This window comes from Mytilus californianus, unplaced genomic scaffold (assembly GCF_021869535.1).
Source record: "Mytilus californianus isolate M0D057914Y unplaced genomic scaffold, xbMytCali1.0.p SCAF_4, whole genome shotgun sequence".
NCBI lineage: Eukaryota > Metazoa > Mollusca > Bivalvia > Mytilida > Mytilidae > Mytilus > Mytilus californianus.
Genome location: NW_026262690.1, coordinates 13,237,787 through 13,248,020, shown reverse-complemented (window position 1 = coordinate 13,248,020; position 10,234 = coordinate 13,237,787). Strand labels below are relative to the sequence as shown.

The following is a 10,234-nucleotide window of genomic DNA, read 5'->3' as shown; positions in this document are numbered from 1 at the left end:
GGTATGTTAATTTGTTAACGTACTGGTTCCCATTGATGATCTCTGTGTTTCATCTCATAGAGACATCACTTGGGAATGTAACCAGTATAGATAAACATGGTAGCGGCTAACCCGACTAATCCAGTCGTTATATTCCGACTCACTATCAATCGCTACATTAACGCCTGAATGCATTCACCTATAAAATCCTTCAACCGGAAGTTTGAATAACGCTATGAATTGTGGGTATAGAATTAATCAAATTTGGCGCAAAAAAAAGGCGGAGCGAAAAGAATATTTACTAACATGATCAATGGAGCATTCAGACACGTGTTGTGTACATTGTACGCATGTTTTCAATGTAGAAAATCTTAAAGAGGAACGAAGAAGAAGTGTAGGAAAACAACATAAAGACGTTGATCTCATTAAAACATTAGCCTTCTGTTACGAAGTAGACGAGGTGAAGCTCAGGAATGCAATCGGATATGATGACACAAGTTTTTTCGTTTGCAGTCAGTGTTTTAACAGTTTGAAAGCCACTTATGTGAGTTTAAACAAATGTAGAAACTTATGTGAAAAATTAAAAACATCCACATCAACAAGTTTTATCAATTTGAGAACAAATTTGTCGGTCAGTAGAGAAGAATGTGATGCTGATGATCAGATACATGTAGATACAGAACCACCACTTCCATCTCTAACCCCAGCTTTAGCATGTTTAGGTTCAACAGCAAGGAAGAGGCAACGAAATATTTTCACTCCATCAAAGTCTGGTTGTACACCAAAAGCAAAAACAAAAGCATCAACAAAGACCCCAAAGAAGAATAGGAGGAGGCTCCAGTTTACATCTACATGCAAACCTCAAGATGAGAAACCAACACCACAAGTTACACAGTCACCTGGTCCTAAAGTTAAGGTAAGACTCCTGAATAAAATAATCCAATATTGTATTTGTTAATCCATAGATATAAGAAGATGTGGTATGAGTGCCAATGAGACAACTCTCCATCCATGTATATATATACTAGTATTGTACAATGCACACGTGTGTTAAAATCTGTTGTTAAAAATGAAAATGAACAGTATGTCTGTAATCTATATATAATATATATATATTTTCCCTTTGAAAGAATGAATTTGAGGCAATTGCATGGAATGCAAAAAATTACACAGACTAACATGAGTGTACATTTTATATTGAATTCACTATGCAGGCTAGCTTCAACAATTTTTGTACATGTACATTTTGTTTATACATGTATGTCCCTTCCATGATTCATTGATTTCACATATGCATACAGATTTATGATTGCGCATGTTTCTGATTAATGTAGTGTACATTTTATATATGAATCAATGTTTATATTTGTGTTTCAATTTCAGGTACATTTACAGTTTAAGGGCAGTTCAAGAAAAACAGACTTGAAAGGACCCGGGAAATTAGCATGTCGTTCCATTGTTCAAAAGCAATACAAAACTGCACTAAATCATCTGTTGACGATAGAAGATGCAAAAAAAGAACTTGTCAATACTGTCATGAAGAATATTTCACAAGAGGTGCAGGCATTGTGTAAAAACAAAGAATCAACTTTCAGGGGAAGCAACATTTCACGATTTTCATGGAAGTCAGCCAATAAAGAGTTGGAAAGAAACTGTCCACTAACACTTGAAATCCTTAAGATAGTTGCTGGCAGCTTTAAAAAGAAAAAAGAAACGCCAAGAGTGGTTTCCAGTATGGCAATTTTACTGTTCAACAGAAACCATCAGATGAATGCTGTCCAGTCCATAAATAGTGTATTTATGTTTAGAGGACATGTTAGGACAAGGGTAATTATTTTTTTTATTAGTGTACATCATACATGTATACATATTAAATATATATCTATATATTCAACATTTGACCAAATTTAAATAACAGTTTCATTTATATACATGTACAATAATAATAATACATGAATGAAGTTTGGAAAAAATTTAAAGGTGTAATTATAAAAAAGAAGATGTGGTATGATTGCCAATGAGACAACTGTACATTTATAATAATTACTTTCAATTGTGAGACCCTATATATAAATGTACGTACATGTATATTATTGTTTTGTTATAGAAATAAGGAGATGTTCAATTTGTTGTATGATTAATTTACCCATAACAATGAACAATATCACTTGTCATTGAAAGTTCAAATGAAGGGGATGTGAGCAATGGTAGGTAACCATACAGCCTCCAACAATGAGACAAACCCATACCATTTAAAGTATCATATTAACAGCTAGCAGCTGCATTTTACATTATTGCCCTTGGTAATTCAACTTAAAAACTCCCAACAAATATATTCATATACATGTATGTAGATGCATTCTTGTTAAAATGGATCTAGGATGAATTAACTCAACAGTTTTAATTTTTTAAATATCTAATGTAACTAAATATTGTGTTGTTTTCTATAGGTGTACAGTACGTTTAACAGAGCAGGCTTTTCCACCTCTTACAAGTCAACACTAAGTCGGATAGATCAGATATGTGAATCCTTTGATATCCCTGTTAAGAACTGGGCAAAGGCAGTTTCTGAACAACACAATCAGGACACTAGCAGTACAGACATATCATCAAGTAAGCATTCAAACATTAAAAATGCTTCTAGTCATTCGTCATTATGAATATGAATACTTTGAATTTCTAATAAGTCACAAGAAGCATGAGATACATTTTTGTTGAAATTGATGTATCTTTTTAATTCAGTATGTTCATTATTTTTACATATTGTTATAGAAATCATATGTGTACTGATTTTTTTTTTTTTACTTCAATCTGTCAGTTATTTAAATTTGCTAAAAGAAGTTTGGCAAGTTAACAGTATTTCCATAAAAAAAGATGGGTTAAAAGTTTATTCAGAAATTTTTGCTATGTTTTTATGTAATGATTAGCAATGAGCATTAAATCGATCCGTACTGTGACCCATAATGGTTTACTTATATAAATTTTGACTTGGATGGAGAGTTGTCTCATTGGCACTCATACCACATCTTCTTACATCTACTTGTATTTATGCCACTAATCAGTGATTCACAATAGTAAATAACGCATGCTTGCATTAATTTTTGACTAAAAGACTAAGTATTTTAAAGTCAGTTACAGACATTCACTTTAGATTTTTTAAACATATTACACTTTTTATCACTTTGCAGGTGATCACTGTTATGCACAAACAGTTGAAAGAGACAACGAGCTAGTGACTCCAAGTACACCATTTACATGCAGTGAGGAATCACCAGTTATCTACATAGCCGAACCAATTTCAACCTCTGCAGCTTCTGACAGCGACGTACAAATGGATACATCCTTACAGAAAACTCCAGGAAATTATATACTCCAGGACAACACTAGTCCAGGTATGATATTTGGATTTTTTCCACCTGTTTATTTTGTATGTATTTTGAATTTCTACAAATTGATCTTTATCAATATATTCTTAACAGCTGTAAGTGAATTGGCAAGTGTTTTTTCTTCTTCAGTGATTGATAAATATCTATATGACTAAATTTTTATATTACTAATTACATTACAGAGAAGACATTAAATAAAATTCCAGACAAATGACATAGAAGGTACATAAACTATTGAATCTATATTGTCATTTTTATGACATGTCATTTATAATAATATGGAGTTGAAAAATATAAAACAACTAATTTTTTTCAGATATGGATTCACCATTTACTACAACTGCAGATGAAGCAATTTCTGGAAACACCTCCTTTGAAATAGTTATGGACAACTTAAATTGTCGACAGAAGACTAGACATAAAACACTTGAAACCAGTAACAAAACTCACAATCTTGTCCATTCAATAGCAGTTCAACATAGAATTACGGACATCACCAAAGACGCTCTCCATCCCCAAGCAGACATTTTGTCTATTCACAATGAAGCCTTTATACCAAATCATGAAGACTATGAAGCTTTGCATTCCAATTTCAGAATATTGATCAAAAGAGCATTAGTTGAATTTGTACCTACACTTAAAGATAGCCAAGATTTAGTTGAGTTCCACATACAGCACCCATATTCAGAGTTGTCAGCCAAAAAGAGTAATGTTGTAAGTAATTAAAGTACAAATATATATGTATGCATTAAAATAAAGGATATTAATTATTAACGGTATGATGTATGATTATACGGAAAAAAAAACAAACTTAAAATGAATATATATATGTAATTTAATTTCACACATGCTTGTTTATATCTGCTTCAGTGTTTTAAATTCAATTTGATTTTTACTACTGACATTTCTTTTAAATTTGTAATATATCGATAACACATCTTTTATTACATATTTGACCTAATTTCATTTCAGATTCCCTTAGGTATACTAGAAAAAGATGAAAACATAACAGAGCAGATGATACAAGTGGTTGAGCATCTTCAGCAATATGTACCAAGAACAAAAGATGGTAAAATGATGCCTATTTTACTTGGTGGTGACGCTCTTAGTGTTGAGAGGGGAGAGGCAGCCAGTCGTGCAAGGCTTGATGCTATCACAGCTGAAGATAGGTTGGATGGCTTTATTTGGAAAAGTGAGGATTGGCACGGGCATGTTATATCTTTACAGGTGGGTGCATGTAAAACTATGAAATTGTATTACAAGTATTTGAAAATTTCATGACATTAATAATAAAAACGTAAAGAGATGTGCTTTCAACAAGAAAATTTTTTATGTTTTAATTGTAATTTCCATCTACATTTATGAACTTAATAAAAAGGCAGTGTATTGTAATTGCTAAATAATAGGTACATGTATGAAATACCATTTAATTATTTAAGAGATATTTTACATAATAAAGTAAAACAAGTTATATACATGTGTTTGGTTTTTTCAGAAACTTGCAATATGACATGATTATTCTTTTTCAGGAATCATACAACCTTTTGTATAAAGGATCTTCATCAGGTGAAAAGGGAACTCTGTTTCAGCTGAGGAATCAGTTCGACAGACGTGGCGTTAATTCAGAGGTTTGTACACCAATTAATCAGTGTGTCATAATTTTTAATTCTGTTGATAAACCTGAATGATTGATATCTGCTTAATATCCAATCACAAATAGTTAGTCCATATTCATTTTTGCCAATGTGAAATTACTTAAAAGAAAATTTTCACATTCTGTAGTTTTCTTTATCAATACCATGACATACAAAGTGTAACCAGAGCTCCAGATAAGCTGCGTATTTGCGTGATCACGCAATAAAAATAATTAAAAACCCAATGCAATTGCCCATTGCAGGGTTCAATAGCCCAATTAATTCAAAGGAAAACTCAATTATATGCCAAAAACATGGGTTCTTAACGCTTTTATTCGCTATCGTTTGCGTTATTTACCCTTACTTGATTACAGTCGTCGCGTAAATCTATTTTTATAATATTTATAATTGGAAATGTCCTTTCGTTCTAAAAATAGAGCCCTGCATCAAGTAGCTGTAATGGGTCCCTGTTGGAATTTTCCGTTGCTCAAAATGTACACGTGTCTATGAAAACATTTCGATCTTCTCTGCGTTTATCCAATTAGCGTGTGACATGCTGTCATATTTTTTCGAATTGCTCGGGATTTATCATAACATACAATGAATTAAAATGAAAGTAAATGTCCGGTAAAAATATTGAATAGAAGCATGTTTTCGGCTTCTTAATTTTTGATTGCTGAGGGAAAGTTATGATGATAACAAGACTAAGCTAGTGATTTTAGGAAGCGGCCATTGAACGCACGGGCGTGTTTGCGTTCCATAACGAGAACATTGCTAGAGCGATAAACACGGGGTTCCGTCAAAAACGAAATCAGTTGGAAAAAGTGAAAGGCCAAATCAATTATGACATGATATGTAGTTTGAAAGCATCGGAAACCAAAAGTTCTGATAAGGGACAACTTAACCCAGATTTATGTAAATTGAATTAAACGAAACCAGTTTATATATTTTTTTTTTCATTTTAGTTGATGAGTGAATACACATATCCGTTTTTTACGTCAATGCAGCTTGACACTTTCTTTGTTTTGGTCTAATTGTTCTAGATAGTTGTCTTATTGGCAAGTGCAGTATAACATTGTCATTTATTTACTTGATGTTGCAGAATTATTTGTAAATTTAAGTTGAATGTGGTCTCCGTCATTATAAACCACCCTATAAACCTCAAGGTTTTGAGGTATATCTTAAATCTGGAAACTACGTTTTATTTTTATTAAAAAGTAGATCTGGCAAATAGGTGAAAGGACTGGCAAAACTTTCTTACAGCACCTAAATTTCACATATATTACACAAAAATCTGAACACTTAGCCACACCTATTCCAACTATAATTAAACTATAGGGTGATCATATGGGATCTAGAAAGACAATTAGTTCCTGTCCAACTAGTGACACCAGCTGCAGTTTACATAAGTTTTGAGAAAATACAAAACTGACAGAACGTTTGAAACGGGACACAAATTAAATGTACAATTGCTCGTCAGTGAATAAACCAAATAAAACAGCTAGCACATATTCTACAAAGAAAGAAACACATTTAAGATGGAAACACATCTGGGGTTGATTATAAAATGCCTAAATATTCCATATTGTGTTTATGAAAAAACCAAATACATTAAGGAGCTTGGTGGTGAAAAACCCAATTTGATATTTGCTTGAGGGGTGAACTGGAATTCATAATGCAATTAAAAAACTTTATCACTCAATTACATAAAAAAATGGTGGGTAAAAACCCCAATTTGTGAATTCTTATCTGGAGCTCTGAAGTACTGCAATGTGCCTGAATATAATGGAATATCGACTAATTGGCATGCTTTAAGAAATAAAGTTTTGCTATGCAACTGACAGAAATAACAGAAAAAAAGTGAGAATGCTTGAGAGAGTACTTTAAAACACTCCTACAACATATATATGGTGACAAAAAAAAATCAAAAGGAAGGTATCATACAGCCTTTCTTAACAGTCTAGATTATTGCTTAATGACGGCAAATATTTCATGCATATTTCAAGAAATGGGTCACTCTTAATTTTCCTCCTAAAAAGCACTGTATCTTCATGTACATGTATATAGCTATTCTTCACTAAACAATATATCTGAAATAACAATCATTGCATCATTTTATTTTTTTTTTTATTATTTGTAGGTGAAGAATGCGGTCAATGATTGCCGTGAGTTTTTAAGGTTTGTAACCAAAGGTCACATTCTGTTAGCAGCAATGCAGATTCTTGGGCTAACATCATTAGATGACTTTGAGAGGAAAGTTGGAAAAGACGATATAGAAAAGAAATCTTTTCTGGATAAGCTTGCCAATGACATTGTTACCCAGTTTGTTGCAACCAAAGAGTTTAAGTTTGATCAGCTTGGAAAAGATCAGCAGGAAAATGACAACAGAATAAAATGTGGATACCCTGGCTGTCCAAAAACATTTGCCATAGATGGAAGGTGCCGACAAAAGCACAGAGATACCTGCCAGTATAAACATTTTCAACATCTGTCCGAAGGAATTCCTGCTGGCAACACAAGTTCCAGTAATTCAGATACCACAAACTCCAGCTCAAAAAAGGAGGATTTTAAGTTCAATTATGCCTGTAATGTTTTAAGAGAGGGCTTGATGGACTGGAATCGAGACGATGCTTCCAAGGAGAACGATGGAGATCGCCTTATAAGAATGTGGAGGTTTGACATGCTAAAATTTTCCATGACAAATCATACAAAGTACTGTCAGCTAGCTTTCAAACTGCAGGCACAACTAATGGCCCTACTTCCTCCAAGACTAGCTTTTGAGATGAAGCACAATAGATCTGTTAGTATTCATGGTACTCAAGGTGGAAACGTTCCTGGTGACCAAGCCCTGGAGTTCATGAATATGCGTGCTAAAGATGCACTAGACTCTTTGCACGGAAATATGACATCATCGTCTATTCAACGTATTGGTCGTAGTTTGCAGGGATGCAACCACATCTTAGATTGCTATTCTAAAGGACTAGACCAGTACTTTGGAAAACCATCCAACTGGAAGCCATCACTTAAGAAGGACATTGATATGTTTGTTAACCAGTTGAAAGACGAAAATCTGTTTGACAGAAATCCTGGTCGCTACTTTCGCTCGTTTGACAACATTGAATTTGAAACTTTAGGCAAGTTGAATGGAAACAAGTTGTATAAGTGGTTGACTGGAAAGAAGGAGCAGTATGCCATCATTCAGAGAACAAGGTCTTATACTGTTTAAACTGAACCAGGACTTTTCCCTAGTGCAATAGTTGTGATTTTTTGGGTTTTGTTATATGTTAACATGAGTTAGTGCAAATAAATATTGTGATTACTTGAATTTTTTTTGTGATGAAATGAGTTAGTGCAATGCATTATTGTGATTTCTTGGGTTTTGTTATATGTTAATATGAGTCAGTGCAAATAAATATTGTGATTACTTGAATTTTTTTTGTGATGAAATGAGTTAGTGCAATGCATTATTGTGATTTCTTGGGTTTTGTTATATGTTAACATGAGTCAGTGCAAATAAATATTGTGATTACTTGAATTTTTTTTGTGATGAAATGAGTTAGTGCAATGCATTATTGTGATTTCTTGGGTTTTGTTATATGTTAACATGAGTCAGTGCAAATAAATATTGTGATTACTTGAATTTTTTTTGTGATGAAATGAGTTAGTGCAATGCATTATTGTGATTTCTTGGGTTTTGTTATATGTTAATAGGAGTCAGTGCAAATAAATATTGTGATTACTTGAATTTTTTTTGTGATGAAATGAGTTAGTGCAATGCAATATTGTGATTCTGGATTTTGTTTCAAGTGATCATGACTTGGTGCAATGCAATATTGATCATTGTTTTTTATTACAGCAAAAATGAGTTAGTGCAATGCAATACAGTGATTCTTTGTTTTTTTATGTCAACATGATTTAGTGAAATGCAATATTGATCTAAAGTAAGCATGAGTTAGTGCATATCAATACTATATTGTTATTATTTGAATTTTTTAAGTGTTAAGATGAGTAAGCGAAATGCAATATTGGTTAATATTTTTGTTTAGTGTTAAAATTAGTTAGTGCAAATCTATATTGTGATTATTGATTTTGTTAAGTGTTGAAATGAGTTAGTGCAAATCAATATTGTGATTAATATTCTTGATTTTGTTTCAAGTGATCATGACTTGGTGCAATGCAATATTGATAATTGTTTTTTGTTATTGTATAAATGAGTATAGTGAACATCAATATTGTGATTTGTGATTTTGTTTTAGTATTAAAATTAGTAAGTGCAATGCAATATTGATTTATCTTTTTGTTTTAATAAACAGGAGTTCTGAATTTGTTTGAAGGTAATATGAGGTTTTGCAATGTAAGAAAAGTTGTTAATAATTTTGTTTGCCGTCTATCTTTTTATGTGTATAGTGCAATGGTGGTTCAGTTTCTGTTAGATACGAATTTGAACTGTAGCGTTTTCTTCTGGTTGATTGTTCAACTATATAATTTTTTGATAGTAATAAGTAAAGCCAGCATAAGATCATCATTAATTAATGCATGATATATTATAAATGTTGTATTATTATATGTTCATAATCTGATACCGTCCATGCATGTATGTAAATATTATCTATTTGTTTTGCCCAGTTATCCAGAATCATGAAAATAAAAAATATTTCATCATGTATATTGCTTTATTCTTTTTCTTCATTTTGTAGTTGAAACTATTCATAAGCTGTATGTTTAAAAATAAGGAGATGTGGTATGATTGCCATTGAGACAACTATCCACAAAAATTCAAATTAAGTAGATGTACATGTAAGCAATTTCGGGCAACTATACAGCCTTCAACAATGAGGAAAAACTCATACAGTGTAGTGGGCTTTAAAAGACCAAGACCTTAAAAAAAATGAGACAATTCAATTGAGAAATTCAAAACATAATTTATAACAAAAATTTTATGAAAAACAGATGACAGACATGAACCAACGACAATCACTGAACTAAAGGCTCCTGACTTGGAAATAAAGTAAAGCTATTTGTTTTAGTTTTGACCTGTTGCACAAATTTTATTATTTGGCAGTCTTTCATTCATCCTTGTCCTTTTTCGGTTTCTAGACATGGGTTGTCTCTCCCTAAAATAACATGAACAAAGTTGCTGGTGCATGCTATGCTGTTGAAGATCATGTTTTTCTGTTGAATAATTTTAAGCATACCTGTTAAATATATAAAAATAAGATGTGTAATGATTTCCAT

At 32.2% G+C, this 10,234-nt stretch overlaps 1 protein-coding gene across 1 annotated transcript; it reads left to right on the top strand.

Annotated features, from left to right (window-relative positions):
- Window positions 1–253: 253 nt before the first annotated feature.
- On the top strand, window positions 254–9,630 carry LOC127699229 (uncharacterized). The gene is made up of 8 exons (XM_052202984.1): window positions 254–895; window positions 1,363–1,806; window positions 2,430–2,592; window positions 3,168–3,371; window positions 3,682–4,079; window positions 4,338–4,592; window positions 4,895–4,993; window positions 7,140–9,630. The coding sequence occupies exons 1-8, from the start codon at window positions 293–295 to the stop codon at window positions 8,223–8,225; spliced, it is 3,252 nt and encodes a 1,083-aa protein (XP_052058944.1). The 5' UTR covers window positions 254–292; the 3' UTR covers window positions 8,226–9,630.
- The last annotated feature ends 604 nt before the right edge of the window (window positions 9,631–10,234 follow it).

Excerpts from the sequence above, each read along its gene's own strand:
- LOC127699229 (XM_052202984.1), top strand. The coding sequence starts at position 293 with ATGGAGCATTCAGACACGTGTTGTGTACATTGTACGCATGTTTTCAAT. Across the intron at positions 3,372-3,681 it reads CCAGGACAACACTAGTCCAG|ATATGGATTCACCATTTACT; the intron begins GTATGATATTTG and ends AATTTTTTTCAG. Across the intron at positions 4,080-4,337 it reads CAGCCAAAAAGAGTAATGTT|ATTCCCTTAGGTATACTAGA; the intron begins GTAAGTAATTAA and ends ATTTCATTTCAG.